Here is a 25,112-nt window from a genome sequence, read left to right as displayed (position 1 = left end):
GCCACTTGTCCCTCCTGTTGTCTGTTCACGGACGTTGCCGGTACGAATTTGTCGAGACGACTGGCCAATGTTCGTCCTTTTGAGCCGCGCGTTTCCACGTAATACAATTTTGTCCACGACAGTTCTCGTTGTTCTTCGTGCACCTCGAAGCTCTTCTTGCGCTCGCCGTGTCCTCGCTCATAAGGCTCGTCCACGTTGAGATATTGTTTGCTTCCCATGCACGTAGTTCGTCGCGCTTGCTTCTGCCATTTTACACGCTATTTGTGCGACAATTTCGTTCTCTTTCGTTCTCAATTTTTTCGACTCTGTTGGTATTTATCGCGGGATATTTGTGCGTTAGGTTTGCTGCTGTTGGAAAGTTGGAGAAGCCGTTACTTCAGGTTTGTGTTTTATTACGAACTTGGAAGCTTTCAAAGTGAAATACTGAGTCGAAGTTCCCGTATTACCCCTTTAACGGTTGGAATCAGACGGCGCCTATGCCTGGGTCAGTTTGGACCCAAATACATTTTTGGTTCATTAAGAGTGATTGATTCTTTGGATCCTTTTGATCAATTTTGCTTTGGACCAATCTTCCTTTGGATCAATTTTGCTTTGGATCTATCTTTCTCTGGATCACTCTTCCTTTGGATCGATGTCCCTTTGGATCAGTTTTGCTTTAGATCAACCTTCCTCTGGATCACTCTTCCTTTGGATCAATTTTTGCTTTGGATCGATGTCCCTTTGGATCAATCTTCCTATAGATCAATTTTCCTTTGAATCAATTTTCCTTTGGATCACTCTTCCTTTGGATCAATTTTTTCTTTAGGTCAATTTTCCTTTGGATCAATTTTGCTCTGGACCAATCTTCCTTTGGATCAATTTTGCTCTGGGCCAATCTTCCTTTGTATCAATTTTGCTTTGGATCAATCGTCCTTTGGATCAATTTTTTCTTTGGATCAATCTTCCCTTGGATCAATTTTTCTTTGGATCGATCTTTCTGTGCATCGATCTTCCTTTGGATCAATTTTCCTTTGGACCAGTTTTCCTTTGAATCAATCCTTCTTTAGATAAATTTTTCATTACCTGAAATACTTTCTAAACCGAGGAAGCTTAATTTTCCTAAAATCGTCGATTTCGTAGAAATTATTCGACGAAACGTGTCGGAGATCGAAGAGAACCGACGATGGTGGACGTTTCTCCGGATCACAATAGGGCAATCAGAGAGGCGGGATTTCATCGACAATGAGCGGAAATTTCGCGGAAATTTTCGCGGGTAGCTGAATCGCGAAAAGATGGTGGAACATTTGCGGAGACGTGAAACGAGGGAAAGCGGGCACGAGAGCAAAGTGTGTGGAATTAGTGTCGAGCGCAATTGCTCTAATGGAGCAGCTCGAGGGAAAACGGGGTCGCGTATTCTCTGCCGGGCCAGAAATCATCGTCGGAGAAGAATGCAAATACTAATTGGCGGTGCAGCAGATTGTTGCACGTCAATGCTCCGCGCGACCAATACGGGATCGTGTAATTGAACGCGTTCATTGGCTCGTTCGCACCCGCCTGGTAATTACAGTTAACGCTCGTTCGACCGCGATCGATCGCTGACGCGTGCTTCTTGTTCTTTAACGGTTTCGCTGTGGAATTATTCGGTTGAAGGGTTAAGAGTGCTCGCGACATGTAGCCTTTACGCGGTGACAATAATTAACCTGCTTTTCTTTGCTTTTTTCTATTTTTAACGTGGTGTAGTTTCATTTTTCTTTACTTTGAGGTATTTAATATTCGATATTTTGAGATACTTAATATTTTGAGATATTTAATAATTAATATTTCTGATAAGTTTGTTTTATGCTAAAAATCATGGAGCACCCTTATTTCTGTCAATTTGGTTATTTTGCCACTCGAAACATATTTACTTTGGCTCCTGATCATTTTTACGACCACTCTATATTGTGACGCAGACTATAACAGCAAAAATAAAGACGTTTTAGTTAGAGGCTAATCTTCGGATGGCTGGGTCACCTTTGACCCAGCTATTAAATGTGGAAACAGAGCCACGAATCTTCTCTCCTTACATTATAAATGTTCGTTACTTTGTACAATTTTGAGCAATATAGTGCCCGGTAAAATAAAAAATCGTGGTTTCGTTTGAATATGAGAAACTTTTGATATTGGGTCATATTTGACCCAGCACTTCGAGGATTAAAGGGACCATTTTAATTTGGAATAAGTTTTTACTAACAAAGTTTTACGATACTAGTCCAGGTTTCTTTCTTTTTCTTTTTAAATCGAATTTTGTATTCTAAGTAACATTGAATGAAATACTGAAATCGTAACATACTTATATATGTAGGTTCGTTTACACTTTTCTTCTTCACGGACGCTTCTAAAGGCTACTAGCCGAACGGAATAAAATCTGCAAACTAACATGACGCTGTTTACCACGCTACAATACATTACCTCACATTTACACCGAACCGCGAAACCACTAACCGCCAGACCACCCCGTACTTTCGCCAAACAGCTGCAATTTTCATCAATCTACCCCTTGTCCCCCCGTGTACTGAATTGCAGAAAAATCCCCGAAACCATATCCAGACCGCGCACGCTCATTGCCAAGTCAAACAGCATTTCGCTCGATCCCAAACACTCTAATCGTCGCGAAACATTCATTTCGTCGAATGTGCGGGCTGGAATATTCGTTAGAGGGCGATAATTGGCAAATAATAGCAAAACGATGCGGGTAGTCAAGCGTGCGAAACAAATCGAAATTAATAATTTACCATTCGTACAATCTCTCGTCTCTGTCTGTCTCTCGTTTAACGATATTTATTCGTTTCATCTCTCTATTAACCCGTTCGCATTTGTGGACGAGATATCTCGTGGTGTCGTTCGGCGACGAGATATCTCGTCACGCTTTGGACGTAATATCTCGCGACGTTTCCGACGAAAAATCTCGCGACGCTTCGGACGAGATATCTCGCGACGCTTTGGATGAAAAATCTTACGACGCTTTGGACGTAATATCTCGCGACGCTTTGGATGAAAAATCTTACGACGCTTTGGACGTAATATCTCGCGACCTTTTCGACACTTTCGACAAAAACTCTGCCGACGCTTCGGACGAGATATCTCGCGACGCTTCGGACGAGATATCTCGCGACGCTTCGGACGAAATATCTCGCGACGCTTTAGACGTAGTATCCCGCGACGTTTTCGACACTTTCGATAAAAATTCTCGCGACGTTTCGGACGAGATATCTCGCGACGTTTTCGACACTTCCGACGAAAAATCTTACGACGCTTTGGACGTAATATCTCGCGACCTTTTCGACACTTTCGACAAAAACTCTGGCGACGCTTCGGACGAGATATCTCGCGACGTTTTCGACACTTCCGACGATAACTCTCGCGACGCTTCGGACGAGATAACTCGCAACTCTATTAACGAAATATCTCGCGACACATTCGACGAAATATCTCTCAAAGCAGTGTCATTCACTCTTCACACAAGATACTCCGTCCGAAACCGCGAACGTCACCGCGCCGCGAGATATCTCGTCCGTAAAACGCAAAGGGGTTAACAGTTTCGAGTGAGGAACGAACGAGGGCCGGGCCACGGAGAAACGATCTCACTCTGGATTTCACGCGTTGCACACCGCGTTCAACGAGCTCTAATTAGTGACGTCAGCATGTCGTCAGGTCAATCTACAGTATTTTAAGATAAACTGGACACGGTCCAGTCGTTGTCCAGCTTCTTGCGAGACTCGAAGTGGCTGCACCCTCTCTTTTTTACCCGCGAAAAGAGTCCGTTTCTTTCTATCACTCGCGGAGGACCACCGGTAGTAACGCTCTGTCTCTTCTCCTCGTTCGATGACATCAGCCGTGACATTGATAGGAACAATTAGACGCGGACGTCTCGTCAATCTACTCCACCGAAATGGACGTGATTCGGGGTTACGTGAGTGTCCCGGGCAATGAGTGAATTAACGCGTTGCCAATTGTGCCCAGCTATTGCCATGTCCGAACACTTCTGACAAGCTTTCTAGAAGATTTAGCGGGTTAGAGTGATCGTAGATTGTAATCGTTCGAATGGTAAAATTAGGAAATTGCAATTTTTCCGAATTTCAGCTAAATACACTACTTTATTATTATCTCTCATCAACGTGTAATGTGATAAAATTGCCTAAGTGTATAGTGCTGTGTTGCATAGATAGTGGATAAAATTAATGCAAAGGTGACTTTATTGGGTCATCTTGAAAATTCCCATGGAAAATTACAAATTTTTCTTTAAAATAATTTTCATAATGTTCGACACACTTTTGCCAACTATCTACTTAGAAATTAAAAAATTTACTTTGGAATCCTAATCTGAAATGCAATACCAGAAATGGCAAAATTCGTCTTTTTTCAAGCGAAACCCTCTTTAATTGGCAGTGATTTTTCTCTCTCCCGAAAAATTGCAATTTTTGCATTTTCGTAACTTTGCCATTTAAACGACGAAAATGTATACGTTACGTCAGTTGGAAAGTAGAATATGAACGAGTTTTGTTCAAAACGAAATTTCAGGTTATAACATTGTTCATTAGTAGGAACAATGGCTGAAATGATAGATCACCTCGAATAATTGGCAATGCTTCAATAATAGTGATGTGTGATTTTCGTGAAAATTGATGGACACCGTGTGTGCTGGATGAGAATGGAAACTGCACGTAATTGTGTGATAGTAATGTGATTATATTTTCTCTTTTTGCCCTCGTCGTTTCCTTGTACATCTGTGAATTTTCTGTTGGGAAGAAATGTTGGCATTGAAAGGTTCCAACGAATTTTCTTTTCAGTTGGGGGATGCGATGTTCGTCGAGCTGCCACGTGTTCGATTGGACGGCGGCGCACGTGCTTTTCGACAGCATTGGGGTTACGAATCGCGACCCTTAGCACCACCGCCACCATTGATCGAGGAAGATGAAGCGGCGGTTGAACCGGAAACTGTCAGCCTGCGGGAAGCCAACACCGCGTCTCCGATAGGTGAGAGTTTGACACACACGTTGAAAATTAATCTTGTTTGAACGCGAACACGCGTTCCTTTGCTCGACGCGGCCAAGTGGTTTCCGTGAAACGCGACTGGCTCGAGTTTTACGTCGTTTTGTGGGAATTTTGTGGCGGGGCGAAGTTGAAAATTTAGACGATTCGAGGAGTTTCTAAATTTTTATGATTTGAGAAACTTGAGAATTTTTGAAAGCCGACTCTCTGTCGAGATTTCAGAGATTATTTGGGGCATTTGAAAATTTAAGAATTTGAAGAGTTGGAAATTCAGATGAGTTGAGAAATTTGCAAATTTAAATAATTCCAGAAATTCGCAAATTTAAGAATTTTTAAAAGCCAACTCAACCGAGATTTCAAAGATACTTTGAGGAATTTGAAAGTTTAAAAACTTGACGGGATCGAATGCACGTAAAAGTCACCCCGATCGAGATTTCAAAATTCTCGACATCTCCTTGTCACTTCTCACTAATGACAAAAAAAGAAAAACATCCCCCAATCTACTATCCTGTCTTTCGACTCTCCATCTAGGCACAGCTCCTCGAAGAACAATTAAAATCCTCGAAAAGAAAGAAAAAAAAGGCAAACTTCCGAAAACAATGCTTTCAACGTTAGAATCGCTCCATTCGCCGCGAAATTTCTCACAAAAGCATCGAAACTCCGCGGTTCGATATCGCGCGCTTTATTATTCAGCGCACAATGCGGTCGGCTGACGGGCTCACGGGCGCGGATCTTGCCCGCGCGCTCCTAATGGCCCCGGTCTAAATGAACCCGCTGTCGCGTCCCGCGGTGCATAACGAGAACACGGAAGCGTTCACGTTTTTGTCGGCTGGCAAATCGCGCGCAGCTCCGCTCACCAACATCGATGCTTTATCCTCTCATGGCCAATACCGTCGTCAGAGAATCGGACCACCCGGTATTAATTGCTCTTTGTCTCGAGCGGTCGTTGCTGTTGCTGACAAACACCCGCGACCTGTGCTCGTAACGAGCGGACATTGTTCGACAGGTGCAATTCCCCGAGGGCGAAAGACCTCTCTCGTTGAAAGACCCCGCCGACAAAGATGCCTTTCCACCCACTCGTGTACTGTACGCTCGTGTTAAATTCTTAATGGTTGGGTAATTGCCGCGCACCGTTGGGGGTGTTCTGTGAATTGTAAAGTAAAGTTGCCGAAGCTTTGAAATTGTTGGACGTTTGTATATGGTTCTCGAATGGCATGTTTGATTTCGACCGGCTTGAAAAAAGGAATTTGTCGAATTTGGAAGTGTAGCACTGTGATACCAGTTCATGGTAATCTGATTGGTGAATGATTATCTATGGTGTGATAAAGAAGATTCCTGTTGGGTCCGTTTTTTTTTTCTTATGGGAATCAGTTGTTCGATGTTATTTGGGTAAAATAGTGGTTTGATTGTTGAATTTGTTCATGTGAAGAATTAAGTAATTTTTGGACATACTGTTGCATTTTTTTTTCTAAATTATTGAGTACCGTTAGATGGTAACTTGTGGTAACACGGCAGGTTTCTACATTATCTACACCAGAGAACTCGTTTTTTTACAGTATTCTACTGTTTCAACAGTCGATATACCTTTTCTCCTAAATAGCAGATGTTTTATCTAAAGAAATAATACCTATTTATTAAATATGTATCAATAAATTACTAGCTACACAAACAGTATTTAAACAATTCTTCACTTTATAGTCTCACCCAGAATTTAAGATTTATATCAAATGTCATGTCCACCATTTATCATTCTATCGTTCGCGGAACCTTTCTCCTTCCAGGACCGAAAAGTCCTTTTATTTTTCCTCTTGTCCGCGTGTCAGCGCTGTCAGGCGGAAAATCAAGTTCGCACGAGCGCTCCAGGAACAATCGACCTTCGCCAGAACTCTTTCTCATCAATTTAAATCGTTCTTTCTTGCGGGAGTTTCTCACCTTCCGGTGAATTCCGGCTCCCAGGCAGTCTGACGAATTCTCCGTGAACTTGTCTGCGACGAATGGTCGTTTCGACTCCACGGGAAGACGAACGAGAGGTGTTCCAATCGACTGATTTCACGGCAAGATACGTCGAAGTAGAGTTCAGTAGATACAGGCCCGTTCAGGCAACCGTTTTGGGGACAAGGACGCTCTTTTTTGCCCCGGGCAGAGCCTTGAGCAGTGGGCGGTGCAAGTGACGTCACAGTTATGAACGAAGTGGTGGGAGTGTATGCTCGTAGATAAGTATGGGTTTGTACGCTCATGAGACGTTTCAGGCGTTTTTACAGGCCGAGCAAACACTATGGCATTCATACATAGCTTCCCACCACGGGATAGTGGTCCAAGTGGGCGTGGCTCGAGTGGGCGTGGCTTAAGTGGGCGGTGACTCGAGTGGGAGTGGCCTACTGCTGGTATATAGCGCCGGGCTCGGGTTTTTCTGACCATTTCGCATAGAGCAACTTTGTGAGCGATCCTGTAGCTTATTCGGGAGCTTGAAAGTTGCTTTGTCGTCGTGGTTGAACGATAGAAGGATTTACGCTACCTTCTCAAGTTCCTCCATCAGCGATGCAATATCAGGTAGATTTCCTTTCCGTTTTCCTTGAATTTCAACCGTTTCCTTTGTTCGTTTGACCCACTACGGAGTTTTCGTTGGGATATTGAATGTCTCGCGTCCGATAACGCTTGTTTGACGTTTTAAAACTGAGAGAAAATGGTGAATTCGTCGGTGTTGTATGACACCTGATTGCATTCTTTGCAGTTGTGTGTAGGTTGTATTATGAAGCTTTTGGATTGTTGTTAGTGTACAATTACGACGTGAAGTGAAACTGTTATGTGCGCCTTTATTTAAAAAATTCCAGGACAAAACACATCAAATACAAATTATTCATGTATTCAGCAATATCTATTTGGTCGTCTTTAAGGAATTCTAGGAATTCGATTCGCAAATTACACAAGAACTGTAATTACTGTAATTAGAGTAAATAAGTAAAACGCATAAGTGTGACACAGCTAAATTCAGAAAATGCAAAGGGTCGAATGGATATTCGATGATGTATTTAATTTTAAGGGTTCAATCGGTACTCGATATTATTAGCGTTAGATGAAGTAGTAACGTAAAAATTTACGATAATGAGATGTTATTAGGCTGGAAAGTCATTTGGTGGAAAATAATGGCGTTGTTATGGGTTCTAATTCAGAACGTGAAATTGTCTTGTCAAACCTGTTTGTGGAAATCGTAGTTTCTTAAAAGGTGCTGTATATATTGCAGCGGCAGTATATTACGACTCACTGTATCAGCTATAATAATATAGCTGTATTCGAGAAATTTTACGAGGAAATACTTGGCGAGAATAAAACATGAGAATGCGGTATACTAAATCATACAACTTAAACATTATATATTATACATTCGGTACGTTTTATGTATTATGTAACGCACAATTTTATCTCTCAAGTAGAAATATATCCGAATGTTAACCGTGGAAAAAGATCTACGAAGCAGTGTACCTATTTACTTGAAAAGTGAAAGTACATTTTTCTTTTAATTTATCGTACTTTATATTTATGTTTAAAATTTATTCGTGTAAAATGTTTACGAGAAAGTTACAGAGACAGCAGAGATACACGGTCTGAAAGTTGAGAATTAAGACGTGGTTGATGTAAAGCAAGTGCAGAGGAAACTTTCCTATAAGCGTTTTAGCGGCGATGTAAATTTTGTAAACCGCGTTAAATTCGTGGAGATTACGAGCTTGTAAGCTGAGAATTCTGGATGCTCCAGAGTTCGAAAGTTACAGAGGTTTAGATTCATGGGGCTCGGAGTTTCGAACATTCCAGCGTGTTCTTAGAGGGTTGTAAATACTGCTGGGGTGAGGACGTTAACGAATATTTGTGGAGAGATTTTCTAGAGCCTACGTACTCTTCCGTTTAAGAAAATAATTATTAATTCTTCACTCTTTGAAAATTAGGCATTGATAGAGGTTCGTTGATTTTAAACTTATCCACTTAAAATTCACTTTGCAATGCAATGAAAAAATTGTTAAGTCTACTGATAAATGTCTGCACATTTTTCATAAATGAAAAAAATTTCATAAAGTTAATTCGATGGAGTTAGTCACTTTTATTTTTGAATAGCTAAAATAATGATAAAAAAAATTCTAATTTAAAATAAATTTCTTTAAATCGCTAAAATTGAAGATGGAGGCAATAAACAAAGTCGAATTATTTCAAATTAACTAGGTTGTCAAATATTTAATTTGGCTTAATTTCAATAAACCAAATAATTCAGAAAATTACACCGTGTCTTCCTGGAAAAGTACTCCAAACCTCTACAAGAAAAATTTCAAGTCCCTTAATTTACAATTATCGAACACCTTCTTATCCTAAAAATCATCCAAAAATAACGTCTCCAATTGGAAATACCCATTGAATAATTTCTCAACGATTGTTTAGATTTATTTCACATTCAGCAAGACTTCTAATACCCACGAAAGGGTTGAGTGTATCCGCTCAACGCTGACAATTAGTTTGACCCATTTCTCCGGAAGGAAAAATCCGCGAGCGTAAATCAAAGCGGTGATTTGAAGTGTCTGGAGCGGGGTGCATACCTGGCGTAACCTCGTAAAAGTAATGATATATGAAATATAATTGTAGGAAATAAGAATTTCAGCAGGTTTTTAACTCCGGAGGCTGGCATTAAAGTCTCCGGTACGACGAGCGCGAGGAGAAGAGTAGAAAGGGTGGAGAAGTTTCTTTTTGCCCAGTCGTATATTTCTTTCTTCTCTCGCTTCTTTTTCTCATTTATTCGTCTCGCGCAACCATGCGCGTGATTATAATTATTATTGAAATTGCACGCTGCCCGTAATAACACGCGTGTAACGGACGCGTTTCCGAGTGACGGCAATCACGCGACGCAACGGGGATTATTAATTTAAACGTAATACCACGCCGAGATTGCCGGCTGGATAAACGTGTGAGCGTTCTGCGCTGCTGTGCCGATCAACCAAATCCTATCTTGCTTGCTTTGGTTTAGGAAAAGAGAAGAACAAATGGCGCGTGTAATTGGACGTTTAAATGTTGGGAAGATTTGGGCTAATTTTTCTTTGCTTTGATTTAGCGGAGGAAACAGCGTTTGTAAATGGAGGTTTGATATTGGGGAAATTTGGGCTGATCTTTGTTACTTTGATTTAGGGGAGAAAATAGCGTTTGTAAATGGACGTTTGAATGTTGGAAAGATTTGGGCTAATTTTTCTTTGCTTTGATTTAGGGGAGGAAATAGCGTTTGAATATTGGGAAAATTTGGGCTAATTTTTGTTACTTTTTTTACTTTCATTTAGGGGGAAATACACGAAAGTTAAATATTAGGAAATTTGTGTTAATTTTTGTTACTTGTTTTACTTTGATTTAGGGGTAAATACGTAAAAATTAAATATTAGGAAATGTAGTGCGAATTTTTGTTACTTTGTTACCTTCACTTAGGGGAAAATACATGAAAATTCAGTATTAGGAAATTTCTGTTAATTTTTGTTACTTTTTTTACTTTGACATAGGGGAAAAAACATTTTTTACTCTTTTACTTCGATTTGGGGGAAAATTATTAATTAACAATTTCCCACGTGCACATGCGTGTAAATTGTTCACAACGGATTATCTATATCCACGTACGTTGCAAATAGTTACAATTCCACGCTTAAGCCTATCAACACTACTATTTCCTGCTCTGTACCGTTTGAATTACCAACGACTACTCATACATTTCCATACTAACACCCGGGAGCAGCTGGACTCGCCTACAATAGAACTACAGATAACAAGAATTCAATAGTAAATTCGAAATCACACGTCCGTTAAGAATCCCGTCCTAACAGCTACACTTTCAATTCACGATTCCATTGTACTTAGAAAACTTACGTATCGCGTTGCTATACTACTCGAGTAAATGATTACTCAGGTGAATTGACGATTTGTAACCATTTACATTTATTAAGAAATTAAACATTAATGGTAACAAACGCTTGAGGTACAATCGAACCATTTGATATTCGTCGATCGACGAGTCGAGAATCGCTCGAGAGACTCTTTCCAGTTACGATCGACGCTGAAGTATTGTCTGAAGCACCGGATATGCCCTGACACCGGAAGAACCATCCTAGGCCTCTACGGTTAGGTTCCCTCCTGTCGGCGCGCTGGTCCGAGGCGCGTCCACGTTGCAGCACGCATGAATGCACGCGTGTTTTCCACCCACGTGAATGCACGGCCAGAATGAATCTTCCCGATTGCGACATCCACGTATTCGTCGCCTCGTGTCCACCGCGCCGATCCAATCCTCCCGTGTCTCTTTGTTCACTTGCGCAACCAAAGTGCGAAGGATTTCTGTTCTTTTCGCAATCGAATCTTGTCATAAAGATTTACGATCGAATACTTCTCTCTCTCGATCTGTCGCTGACCCAATTCCACGCAGTTCATCTGGAGAATATTTACTCGTTTTTTCGATTTTTACGGATGGACAGTCCTCGAGTTTTGGGAGTTTGGAGCAGCGATGAGAAATCTGCAATTTTGCAATTTTGCAATTTTGCAATTTTGCTTGGGGAATTTGAGAAAATTGGATTTTTCGGTTGGGACGTTTTCTTTCGGGGTGTTTTTTTTTTTGGAAATGTTCACCGAGTTTCGAGTTGGTTTGGTTCAAATTGGCGGAGCTATGCGAGTGACTAAACGGCGAGTTTCAATTTCACTGTATCGATTTCGTTCAAATTTTGCAGGCTTATTTTAGGGACAGAGATCTAGTTCTTGGCCGAAGGATTTTTCGCTTCGATGGCTAGATTTTTGTTAATTGACGAAAATCGAGCGTTTCCCATACTGAACATTGCGATGTTGACTTCGAGAATCTTCGAAGCGCCGTCCAATGCGCAGCAATTCGAACCTGCATCCTGACGATTTTTCGAAACTTGGAGAGAAACAATAAAGAAGAGAATTACCTGAGTTTGGAGCAACGCTCGAAGGAATTCCAAGCTGTTCGGTTGGAAGGAACTGGCAGGCTTTTGAGTCCATTACGGCTGCCTTGTTCGCAGCACCGTTCTTTCTCTCCCTTTGATTCCGATCATTACAGATTCAGGGAAGCGTTCTCGGTCGCGGGCCACGCTCGAACGTGTCACGTTCCAGTATACGCGGCGAGCATGCGAATCGCGCGATTAGCTCACAAAGAAACGCTTAATCACCCTTCTCTCCACTTAACGGTTTTTGACCGCGTTGCACGCGATCTTCTGCGAAAAACTACGACCGAAGACCCCGGTGTCTCTGTTAATTGCCGCGTAATTACTCGGAATTAGAGGTTGGACGTATCGATGCGCCGCAACGGTTTCTCCCTTCGTTCTAAGCAGGGTCGAGAGATGATCAGGCTTTTCTTTTCTTTCTTCTCGGTGAAATATCGTTTTTTGAAATGTGCAGGATGTTGGCTATCAAATTTTGTCCTGTAACGATCACAAGTGTCTGGTTTTTTAACGAATACACGCAAATTGTGGGGGAGAATGGTAGGCTAATCGTTCATTTTTCTGGGCGAGGTATCAGTGTAAGGGTTATTATTTTTGGTGAGTGAGCTCGCCTCGGTCTGGCGGAATATAGCTATAAAAATCATTAGTCTCCTTAGAACCTCACTTGGGCCGATCAGACCCCCCTTGGTCTACCCTGCGCCGCGCGAACGTCATTGTTCGCGTCCGCGGTAATAAAACGGTACCGCTTTCGGGGCTGACAATTTTGCATTAACAAATTCGGTCCCCCGGAAAAACCCACGGGCATCCCTTCTCCGAAGAAACGCGCTGCGGGCGCAAGGAGAGGGTTGTCGCCACCATTTAGGCACCTCCTACACGAAATTGTATAAAGAGCGAGCTCACCCTCGCCCGACAGAACACAACGCGAATAAAGTTCAGCTAGGCATCAACAAAAAAGAACAGTCTCCATATACCTTCAGCGTTAAACCAAGGCTGAACCACAGCGAGCTCAGAACCGAACAAGGCCGAACGCTCGCAACAATATGTATTTCACTGTCTGATTGAATGGGGTAATAATTAGGGTATTTTATGTTAGTAAAAGTGTGTTATGGAAGGGTTCAAAAGTGAAATTTTGAAGAACATTACGTGAATTAATTAATTATGACGAGCTTGAAAATTTGATGGAATCATTTTGAACCTAAAACAGAAGTTCAGAATTTTCTTTAAGCCAAATCTTCCTCAAAAATCTCCGTTTGAAAAATCAACGACGATCTGTAGATCTTTTAACGAAAGATTAGAAGTTTCTTAAATATTTTCTATTTTATGTATTAAATATTTTAAAAAGCTACCAATGTGGAGCGTAGAATTGTTTAGATCTTGTCTAAAATCTCGACTAATTTCGTCCGAAACGTTCGTACATTTGCGTAACTCGAACTAACATTCGAAAGCACTTTCTAGTTTGTTCTTGATCCGTCGCACAGTAGAAATGAATTTCTTGGTGGTGAGTTGCTCTGCCCCTCTTTACACCGGCGACCCTAATTTCCCTATTGTTCGCCAGATGCAATTTTACGATTGCACGGAGGCTCGTTAGTTCCCCGTTGTTCTTCCCCTAACGTGGAAAAAGATCGTCAAGCATATTTATCCGTGTGAAGTGTTCTCTGAATTAACGAACTACTTCGTATAGTACTTTATGTGTAAACTCTGTTTAACTGTTAAGACCAGCTGACCGTAACACTTACCGACATTAGTATGAATTTTCATGCGAATCTTCATTTCAGTGTTTGCCTTTTTAAATGCTGAGATACCGCTGTTACTTGCTAATTCTAATTGCTCTAACATTTATGCAAATGGGGATCGACATTGTGTGTGTACTGTGTGCAACGAAAGTTCCCCGAGTTTAATAATTTCATCGTGGCAGAACGGAGGACTTAGATTTAGATGAAACTATTTTCTTTTCTTTTTGTAATCTGAGTCCATGAAAGTGGGTCAAAAGTCTGCGGCAAAAGTTAACAGAAATAGTGTACTAATTTTTTTGTTCAGAAAGGAGCAATCATTTTCCTGAAATCCGAGATATTCCATGAAAGAATCTCTTCCACTTTTAACTTTGAGGATTGTTTTCACCCTTTCAACGCGGATTTTGGTCCACAAAAAAAAAAATACATGTCAAGTATTTTTTCGAATTCTACATCGTACCTAAGTTTCATGAAAATCGGTGATTTACATTTGGAGTGTCTCCTCCTGAAACCTGAAAGTCTCGATGATAATTAAGCCTGAACTCGTAACCTCCACTGTAACAGTTCAGCTAGTTCATTTAACGTGGCTTCTTGTCGAGCAATTTTTCCGAACGAAGCCTCGCTACGGAGGTTTCCCTTTAAACGATCGTTTAAATAGCTAGAAACGCCGCTACGGTAGTCCTTCTGCGTATCGAAAGGGAGGGGAGGTTACGCCTCTCTGTGACCTTGAACGACTGATATATCGCGCTCCGTCACAATTGCGCGGAGAGAGATCGCGATTAGGACAAAAGGTTTCTGAACCGAACTGCGTTTTAATTATAGCGGACGATGAGCGTCTGTCGTGGTAGCTTCTTATCAATTTTTTTTATCAATTTAAAACGCATAACTCGTGCCTGTTAGGTTTCTCTGTTTGAATTATGAGAAGGAAAATGTGCATTTGTGGTAGATTTGAATATGTGGAATGTTTTAATTGGAGATTCGTTATGACTATCTTCTTGTGCTTAAATTATGAGAAAAAGAGGGAAATGAGTGGTCTTATTTATGTTGAATTTGAATATGTGGAACGTCTTAATTAGAGTGTTTTAAGTATCGTTAACTAGTTTCATTATTCTGAATGTATAAAAATCGTTAGTGGACTGAGGATTTTTATGCATTTGTGGAAAATTTGAAGACACGGAAATACACAGAAGACACAAAATATTGTAATATTTAGCGAATAAAACGTCACAAAAATATGAATTTGCATAAAAATCCACAGTCCTTGAATAATTCAATATTTAGTATCAAACTTCAGAAATTTCATCTGCGCCAACATAATTTCTCCAGAAACTACAATTTCCTTTAATTATTTTCTTTCACTTTCCTCACCGCGCTATTCTTTCTATCTCCCGCTAAAAGTGTAAGTCACAGCATTACAAAAGAACGAGAAACTAATTTCTACACGCCTGTAAAATAATTTAAAAAACCAAATAAAATCGATCATCTTTAACTCGTGAAAATTTAAGAAAAATGTGAGCGTCAAAGGGTTAGCAGATGAGAATTCGTTGCTCTGTTTGCAGTAACCGAACGACGATGGTGATTTGCAATCGTCACTTCACGCTCAGTTTAATCCGCTCGTTTATTTTGGAAGAACGGCTTCCTGCCAGGCGGGGCACTTATCGTCACCGACAACCGCATATCCTCCGGCTGTCCCAAGACACAGATTCACCAACGTGGACAGTCCGCCTCTGGCAGCCTTCCGTATTTAATCGTTACGAGAATCTAAGGACACGTGGATTACGCAGCGATACGCCTGTCTCTGACGTGTCTTCCTTTCGTGGACCCCGATTGACGCAGTTTTCAAGAGGGTTGCGACGCGAGAACTGCCGACGAATTGTGTGAATCTTCTTTGGAACAACTTGTTTCAGAAAGCTCAGTTTTGGGGGGGAAATTTGTCGATTTCTACGTTGCTGCGTGTAGATAGGTTTGGTGAACGAAGCAGTGAGGTGTGAATTTATTACAGGTTCGAGGGAAATTCGGAAAAATTTAATTAATATAGACTGGCGTTTGTAAGGGATCGGACACCTGTTGAATGTGGGCTAAATGTAAACAGACGTTGCATAATTATTTGAGCGGTCGTTGCAATTCGTGGTTTTAGTGGAATTGTGTGTTTTTTCTGTGTGTAGATCAGTGAATGAAGTAATGGGGTGTGAATAATTATAGGTTGAACGGAGACTTTGAAAAATTTCATTAATATACACTCGCGTTCGTAAATATTAGAACACCTGTTGAATGTCGACGAAATGTAAACAGTCGTTAGAAAATTGTTAAAATTAAAAAACTAATGATTCTGTTTCAAATTTCGTAGTCTAAGGAGTATATTATCGATGATTCATAAGTCGTAAAAAAGAGACAATAATTCAGTTTTGCTTCTCGTTGCACTTTTTCCCCAATTTTCGTAAATTGACATTTTTGACAACTGGATTTTCTATCTTAAAAGTTGTCATTAGCAAACAAATAAAAAGTCATGGCGAATCGTTAGAAACACAGGGATAATTTTCACATTTCCTCAATAATTGCTCCTATGAAAAAATCGTTGGGACCATAAAATGGTCCCTTTTATAGCAATTCTAAAAAAAATTTCAAGGACTCTCATGGTAGTAATTTTTATTAGTCCACTCAGTCTAGCGGCAGGAAATGTAATTTGTATTGTGGTGATTGCGAACGTTCTGGCTGAGTGTAAGGCATTAATTAGTGGATATGTATCAAAAGTCAGCGATAATATCAGGATAGTAGAGAGGAGTGCTTACGTTTGAATAGATCAGATATCCGTAACAATAATTGCCTCTGAGTGATCATACTTATTGCTCCTCCTCTGATTATAGATTACTATTAGAAGAAAGAAGAAGTAAGAAACAGCTACTGCATAATCTTCTCGATGATTATTCTAATTTCAAGTTTTCTATCTTTATACTTCAATGCGTCTTTCTTATCTGGTAATTAGAGAAACTTCACTTATCTTCATCGTGAAACAATAAATTGCTCTTCGGGTCTACTCATTTATTTCTCTAAATCTTCCTTGGAAAACCACTTTTCTTCCTCCGCGATGTATGTAAATTCCTAATTATTCGCCTACGGATGATTAATAAATTGCTTAAGCGCGCGTCATAAATTACCACGCAAAGTGTTTTCGAAAACCGAAACGGGACGCGGTGAATAAATCGTGGTAGAAGAAAGAGACAGAGGGGGAAAACCGAAGGTAGGATGGAGAAGTCAGAGGTTTCGAGTTCTCTCGTTTGTTTTTACGCGAATTTCTCGGGTCGAAGCGGAAGAGCATTGTAACGTGAAAGTAGAGATTCGTTGAATATTTATGAACGTGTTTAATAAGTCGGAAGGTGTTGTTTGCGATTGCTCGTTCGCAGAGCTCGCGTTGATTAGGGGAAATGACACCCGCGCTGGTCGGAACACGGTATTTCCTTTGATTTTAACCGCTGATACGTTCGGTGTCGATCGACGATAATTAGCATCGGGTGATAGTTTTGCGCGTGAAATGAATTTCACGGCGGCCGGTGAATTCGTTAATTAATTTCGGCGGTCCTCCGCTGCGTTTGGGAATGCACTCGTGGTTGTTTAACACTTGCAGGTTGGTGTTCACTTGGATAATTTCGCGGTACGATATTCGAGAAAATATTTGGCGATGTTAATTATCAAAAAAGTTAAAGCAATTTAATTCGAATATGAGACAATTATAATTCAATTCTAACGTTTTTCTGTCTTATTTTTGGAAAACAGTGACTAGCATATTTAACAGAATTTAATAAAAAATGTTATGGCAATGTTTGGAATTTATTTTGTTTTCTTAGCAGTTAAGGAAAAATTTTGGAAATTAAGGCAGCTTAATTTGAATACGAGACAATTATTTTTCTGTGAAATTTCTATGTTTTCTGTTTGAAATTTATTTTACTTTCTTGACATATGGTCGAAGTTAATTTGAAAAGGTTTCGTATGGAAGATAAGATAGACAAGAATCCCTTGAACGTTCGGAAGTATTACAAATGCGCATCCTTGAAGGAAAATAGATTATAGAGCAAGCCTGTCCAAAGAAGGAAGTGGAAGTGGTTGCTTCGTTTTCCGAAGGCTTTGGTTTTCTGTTCCATTTTACAAGCACTTCACAGTTGAACGATATTTTTCCGGAAATTACTGCTGTTTGAAATATTTCTTTGTTTTTCGTTCCTCACGATTTAAGAAACCTTGCGATAGTACGATTTAAGATAACACGCTCTACTTATTCGTAAATGTCGATTTAACATTTGCAATAAATGTATATATACAGTGGACACTCTTTAGAATAGTATAAATCTTTTAAAAGTGGACCCAACGACTTGAGTTTTTCCCAGAAGTTAGAACGATCGGTGTACTATTTAGATGACTTATAAAAAAAAATTGCAATCCGTGGAAATCACGAAGACAATTCTAAACTTTCTCGTCTGAGCTCGTAATGAACATTTGAAAAATACGTTCTGTAGATTTATGTCATTTTCACATCCAGAAAATTTCATCCAGAAAGAATACAATCATTATGAAATTTTCCACAATAATCGTACTTGTAGAAAAATGCAAAGATACCGAATAAAATTGCAATCTTAGATTTTCTGTTTATTTATAAATTTCGATTCGACCTTTCTTAGAACGGTATAATTTTTCTAAAATTGGACCTAACGACTTGACGCGTAGAAAAAATCTGTAGAGTTGCAGAAAATTCTAAAAGTCACATTCGCCAACTTTCTCGTCTGAGCTCGTAATGAAAATTTCAAAAACACGTTTTGTAGAAAATTTCATCGAGATAGAAGACTCCACGGTAATTCTCTTTTTGAAAAAAATTACAAAGATACAAAACAGAACTGCATCGTCAGCCTCCCATCAGGAAAACTCACTTACTCGCAAATTACCCCAAAAACTCTCCGATTCTTTCAAACACTCGAGTTAGAAATCCGGCGCGAAAGAAGCGAAGAAAAACCACCGTCTCGTAAGAAACCTCATTAGACAACCGATTAAACGCGCCTTTTTCCAGGACGGCGCGTAAAATCGTCTCGGCGTTTCACTCGATTTTCCTCGAGCCGTGTCCCCACCGTCCTCGATTCCGCAGCAGCCGATTGGCGCGGAAGGTTAACGCGCGCTCGGGTCCTCCTCGTGGAAAGAGTCCTCGGCGCCGGATGCGATAAAAGTGCCGCTTCTCTCGTCCTCCTGCGTTTGCCTCGCGACGATAGAGAAGCACATTCACGCCGTCGAACGGATCAGTTTACTCGTGTCGCCACTTGCCAAATCGTCCAACTTCTCCTCCGCAACATCCTTTTCATTTCTCCGTCGATCGATCGTGAATCACGCGTCCAGCGTCGATCGAAACCGCGCGAAATCACTCTCTAATCGGAGAAGACTATGCGCTCGCGTGTGTGTGTGTGTGTGTGTCTGTGTGTGTGAATCGAACGGGAGCAGCCCTAGTCCAAGGTGAACCGCGAACTAATTATGGAGCTGTCACGAGTCCACGCTGATCGCCTAATTGCGTCTGGGAGCAGAGAAACACTCGTCGATTCGCTGGCCTTTGCTTGAACCGATCGCCTCGAACTACTTAGAAGCTGCGATGCCAGCGAACGTGACGGAGATACCAGTGGATTTTACACGAATCTTGCTTCCATTCGACGGAGAATAGAGCGTGTATGTAGTTGGAACTGGTAGATAGAGCTCGGTTTTTACTTGGAATCTAGCAGCTTCAGATCGTCGCAGAGTGAAACTTTGAGTTGTGCTTTTCGAAATTTCGAACTAGTGGATCTTCGAGTGTGATGTCATTGCTAATTGTTAGTCGATAATGGCGCGTCGATAACGAATGCCACGTATCGGGAGGAAGTGTCGATTAACCTACTTTCTCGGGACATCAGCGAGCGACACGTGATCCAGCTGGCTGAAGAGAAGCGAGGAAGAGTCGGTTTTGGTTGGGTTGTGTCGGGTGTTTGTTGCCCCTTAGGGGGTGTTAGGTTAGATCTGTCTGGTAATTGATGTTCGCGATGAGTCGTAAGAAGGTGTGGAATTCTATCATGCGTCGCAAGAGGAAGAATCACTTGGATCTGAGCGGCAAGGAGGAGAGCGACTCGGGCAGCGTTTGTAAGTGATGGGACTTTTCCTGCTATTTTCTCTTCTCTCGTCGGTTTTCGCTTTGGGTTCTTCTATGCTTTCTTCGCTGGGTCTTTGGGTGCTTTTTCTTCTGTCCTTCGTGGCAATCATGTTTGTGGAGTAAAGTTTCACTTGTTTTAACCCCTGCGCGCGGTCCTCGGGTCTTTTTTGACCCGTAGATATTTTAGTTTTTTGCTAACTTTTGATGTTACAGAGTTTGTATTCTGTTAACGTCGTATTGAAAATTTATCGTCTAGGTTCATATCAAGTGCTGATAACGAAAATTGTTGCACGTAGAACCTTGGGTCAAAAGAGACCCACAGATCTTATTAGTCGAATGGCAAAACGCACTAAATAGGGTTAATGGGGACTTAGAATTCATTTTTTTTTTTAAGTGACTTTCTTTTCGATATTTTGTTATTTTTAAGAATTCTATGTAGTATAGAATGAACCTAAGTTTTACGATTTTCTGAATTAGTTTTGAACTGAGAGTTGGTTTTAAAGAACCTCTGAGGCAATTTTTTGAAGATAAATTGTTCAGGAGGAATTAAAATTCGTTCGTAGATTTCGCGATAAAGTAGAACGATGAGCAATAAATTTTATCGAGATAATAGCAATTTTAATCATTCTAATGAAAAATGTATTTAAATAACAGAGGATTAAATTACGAAGCAAATAGTGAATCTGAACACTAGAACCGTCAACTTTTCAATAATTCTGCTAGCACAGCTAAAATTAGCATAAGTCAACTCGATAACATACCTATTAACAGAAACATAAAATAGATTAGAAATAATCATTTTAATTGAATCGATCGAGCGTAACGTGAATCATTTTCAATGTCCTATTCGTCTATCAGAGTGTTAATCGTGAAATATTAACGACACTTCCTTACGGAGTGAGTAAGCTTATAAGGATACCGCGGTAAAAAAAAAAAGAAAAGAAAAGAGAAAAAAAGTGTCAGAAGAAATTATTAGTAGAAATCTCGAATGGAGTTATTGCGGGAAAGCAGTTCGTACTGATATAAGTCGAAATGAATCACGTTTCCGCGAAAGTGTTTTGTTGACGCATCGTATTCACAGGATACGAGGTCTGTGTTCTTTATCTTGAGCCATTAAACTTTTAGAAAATCGTTTAATTAAGCTCGAATCGTAATCGCAGACGTCGAACTTCCTAGCTGCAACTCGCTGCGATCAAATCTGAATATATAAATGAAATAGTACTCAAAATAGAACAATCAATTTTTCTGATAAATTATTAAGCATAGAAATAAATTCTTTGCAAATGGATTCACATAATTGATCCAAGGTACCGAGTTTCTATCGCTATGGTATTCGCAAGAAGCCAGAAAAATGGCAAAAAGTCGTCGACAATAATTTTTGATAAACAATTTTATTTCGATTCTTGATTTATTTTCATACTTTTCAAGTCGAACTTTGATTATACTCAAAAATAGGAAAGAATTCATTTCTACGCTTAATTAAACAAAAATTAAAACGGTATTATAATTCATGCAAAAATATTTCAACTAACAAAATATGCGCAAGTATTCATTTCACACCCAAAATTATTGCAAAAGCATTACACAAAATGTACTTGGCACACAGGGTGAGTCACTCAAGCCTGAAACCTGAAATATCTCCGAAATTAACAATTACACACCGACAGATCTTTGAAAGAAACTTCGAACGACCTTAAGATAGACATAATTTAACGTGAAATCATCTAAATTGCGTATAAAAAATTTCCAGAGAAGCTAGAAAAGATAATTAGTTGACCTGCATAGAAAGTACAGTTGAAACGACGTTAAACACCGCATAAATAATTCCTGAATTCAGAACACATCGCCGAAACCCGGTGAAACTTCCCCATTTGCACGATCTAAAAGCATTAGAATAAAAATATCAACGCTTGAAGTTGCAGTTGAAACGGTTCTGGTGTTCGTCGCCGTTTCCCCCGTGTTCTTTAGTACCTCTTTTACAGTTGCGTTTCCGCTTCTTCCATACGATCATCCGCCTTTTGTTCGCTTTTGAACTTTGCATAAGAAGCAACTCCTACGTTACGTACCGGCAGTCTTCGATGCGATCGTTAATAATCGCGGAGATGAGCTGTAAAACGCGTAAATTACCAAGCACCCGGTATTTTTGCGGAAATGAAAACCGCAGCCTGTTTGTCTCGCGTCATTAAATAACGCAGCCTTCTCGGCGATCGTGTGTGTTTTCACGCGCGTCACTTCACTCGGTGATTTCACGTGAAACAGGCGAGTATAGTGACGCGAAGCTTCTGCCGTCGATGAAATTCCTGTTGTAACGGAATATTTGGAGTATGTTGGGATAGAGAATCATGCGAAAAATTTGCAGTTTTTCTTGTCATAGTTTGTCGAGTTTCGACCCTTTGCGGTCCTATTTCGAGTCGAATTCGAACTTTTGCCTTCAGATATCGTAGAATGGCAAATTATTATAAATTATGTAGGAACCGACGACGGAAAAATATTGAGGGACCCAACGGGAATCGAACCTGGGACCTTCGACTTAGCAAGCCGAGGTTTTGCGCGCTACGCCAAACCACTCCCTCTCTGTTCTCCCTTCGAGGTTTCCTATTTTTTGGGTATGGAGGCCCCGATACTACACTCGGTCATCCTGAACTGACAATTCTCGCCCTCGAATGTCCTCAGTGCAACTCAGCTCAAAAAACACTTTGGGGTACACTCCCCCACACAGTGGCACTCTCAGTCGAAACTCTGTTTCTCAACTCTTTTTGGGAGACGTGCAAACCCTCTCACATGTTTTCATCTCACAGCGCCTGGCTTCGTACAGCCGTATAGATGCTTCCATCCCGGACGAGCCCCCACATGTAGGAACCGACGACGGAAAAATATTGAGGAACCCAACGGGAATCGAACCCGGGACCTTCGACTTAGCAAGCCGAGGCTTTGCGCGCTATGCCAAACCACTCCCTCTCTGTTCTCCCTTCGAGGTTTTCTATTTTTTGGGTATGGAGGCCCCGATACTGTAATTATAAGTGATAGTAAACCATTTTTTTTATGCATTAACGTTTTGAGTGGCACAAGTTCTTGCAGAAATTTGAAGGAAAAGTGCCGAATTTTCGGCACTTTGAAGAAAAGTGATCGTGCTTCTTTCATTGGTCGACGAAGAATTCCAAAAATTTTGTTTCGGGCATTTTCACTGAATTTGGAAATAACACGAAGCAAAGGCAAAATTTTGTTGAATTTTTTTATCAAAAAATGGACAGATTGTAAGAAATAGAACGGCACTTTTCGATGTCGAGCGCTCCTTAGCACTCGAGCGGTTAATATTGTAGTGAAACTTGGTATTTTATGACAAATATTACGCTGAAGTATTGAAATAAAAAGAAACTACGCGGTACTGCTCGACAGTGGCCAAATGAGTGCGAACTAATTGGACTATTCGTACCGCAAGGGGTTAAATAAGCGACAGTAATCGTTGCTTAAGTATGTGTGGAATGAAAATTAATACTGTAAATTGTGTTTTATCTACAAGTGAAATGTTTGACGTGTAAGAGAGAGGAAAGGATGATTTAACTGTTTAGTCACCGAGGATGTCTGCAGTTGTCTTTAAAGTTACTTAAATTGCTTTGGGTAATTAGTTGCGCAATAATAGCTTTCGACCGTCTTTCGCTGGGAAAATTAAGTGCCTTTCGCTTTCTGTTCTTTTCACGAACAACAGTGGGTTTTTAAATTTGTTGGAATTTTAGAGATGCTGTTTGGAATTGGAATTAATTACACGTGTTTCTACTGAATATTGAACAAAATTCATTCGAATTGGTTGGATATTGCTTCTTCGAGACAAATTTATTCGTCGATAGGAAATAAAGATTGTCAATTTGTTCGATTGCTAAATATAATAGTTTTGGCTTTATTTTTTCATTGAGGGTGATTGGAGAACCATTTACAGTAAATTCTCTCCAAGTGTCAGTCCGCAAGGAACCGAAACCTGACACTTGTAGAGTCAGGGACTACGTTTTCGAGCCTCGCGCCCGCCATTGTAGTTTGCCGAACGTAGTCAAGGATAGCGAATAAAAGATAAGGATGAAACGTGAGTCGAGGCAACCAAGCGATTTAAATATTAACTTTTTAAATTTTACGTTTTTTCATCCCGAAATTTTTCTTAACATATTTGACTGACAGCGAGCGAGATAACATAGGCGCAGCAATGACGCAGACCTAGGCGTAGGACCATCTATACTGACACTTGTAGAATCCAAACTGACTGACACTTGTAGAGAATTTACTGTATTTAGAAATTTGGACCGTTTCAATCAATAGAACCCCACACAAAATAAAATAAAATGAAATAAAGTGCGACACTTGGTCTGATTCAAATTCACCGTGCAGTTATGCTTCCTAAACCTTCACATTGCAAACACTTTTCGAATAAATAAATAATATTCACTCCCTTCCTCAATCTTAGATATTTAAAAAAGTAAAAACTCAAACTTTCCAGGTCCATAATTACAAACAAGGAATTAAATTCCTCTTATTTATCACTTTCCACTTGGAAACATACCGAGAGCACACTATTCGACATTTATCAACCATAACTCTGTTAACACTTTCTAAAACAAGAACACTATACCTAAACTTCCTCAAACGTACTAAAAAAACGAACTTTCTGAGTCTATAATTAAGAGATTCGACGGCGTACGAACGTTCTCGTTCACGCATAATATCTAAAATCTAATCAATCATCGATCGTCGAGAGAACGAAGAGTGTGGAGGGAACAATAACCCGTTTCTTAGGCCTGGTCCCTCGATTAGTTCACTGCAGGGTGCCAGAGAAAATCCTCCGATGAACAGATGGCCAGGCCTAAGTGGCACGTGTTTGACGAAAGAATTTAATTGCACGATCAGATCGCGGTAATTAGCGTGACCGCGACCTGTACGGCTTCGCTGATATATAGAGGATCGTATCGAAGTCGTAAACAAGAGCCTAGATATCCTCGTTAGCAATGAAATAGCGACACGATTCCAGCTCGAGCTGACATCTTTACGAACTCGATCGACTAGGAGAAGCCGGTCCCTTGCGAATTCTTACGTTCCACCCGGTACGAAACTGTTCCACCGTGTGTCACTCTGTCGTGGACGAATTTCTTGCGTGGATGGACGTTACGGTGGTAGTTTGTGGGGGATGTAGCGTTGTGTGGAAATTATTGATACGAGTAGTGGTAGTCTTTTGGCGGGAAGTAAGGATTTATGGCTTGGTTTCTGTAGGATGGAAAATATTAGGGTACT

At 40.5% G+C, this 25,112-nt stretch overlaps 1 protein-coding gene across 1 annotated transcript in view; it reads left to right on the top strand.

Annotated features, from left to right (window-relative positions):
* Nucleotides 1-25,112, top strand: part of LOC108576753 — a 110,210-nt gene that overhangs the window by 56,268 nt on the left and 28,830 nt on the right. The window contains exon 4 of the mRNA XM_017939809.1: nucleotides 4,809-4,995. Within this exon, the coding sequence (XP_017795298.1) occupies nucleotides 4,809-4,995 (187 nt within the window). The remainder of the gene's footprint in view (nucleotides 1-4,808; nucleotides 4,996-25,112) is intronic.

The sequence above is a fragment of the Habropoda laboriosa genome, unplaced genomic scaffold (assembly GCF_001263275.1).
Source record: "Habropoda laboriosa isolate 0110345459 unplaced genomic scaffold, ASM126327v1 scaffold447, whole genome shotgun sequence".
Lineage (NCBI taxonomy): Eukaryota > Metazoa > Arthropoda > Insecta > Hymenoptera > Apidae > Habropoda > Habropoda laboriosa.
Note: the sequence above shows the minus strand (reverse complement) of the source record. Positions and strands in the feature narration are given on the sequence as shown.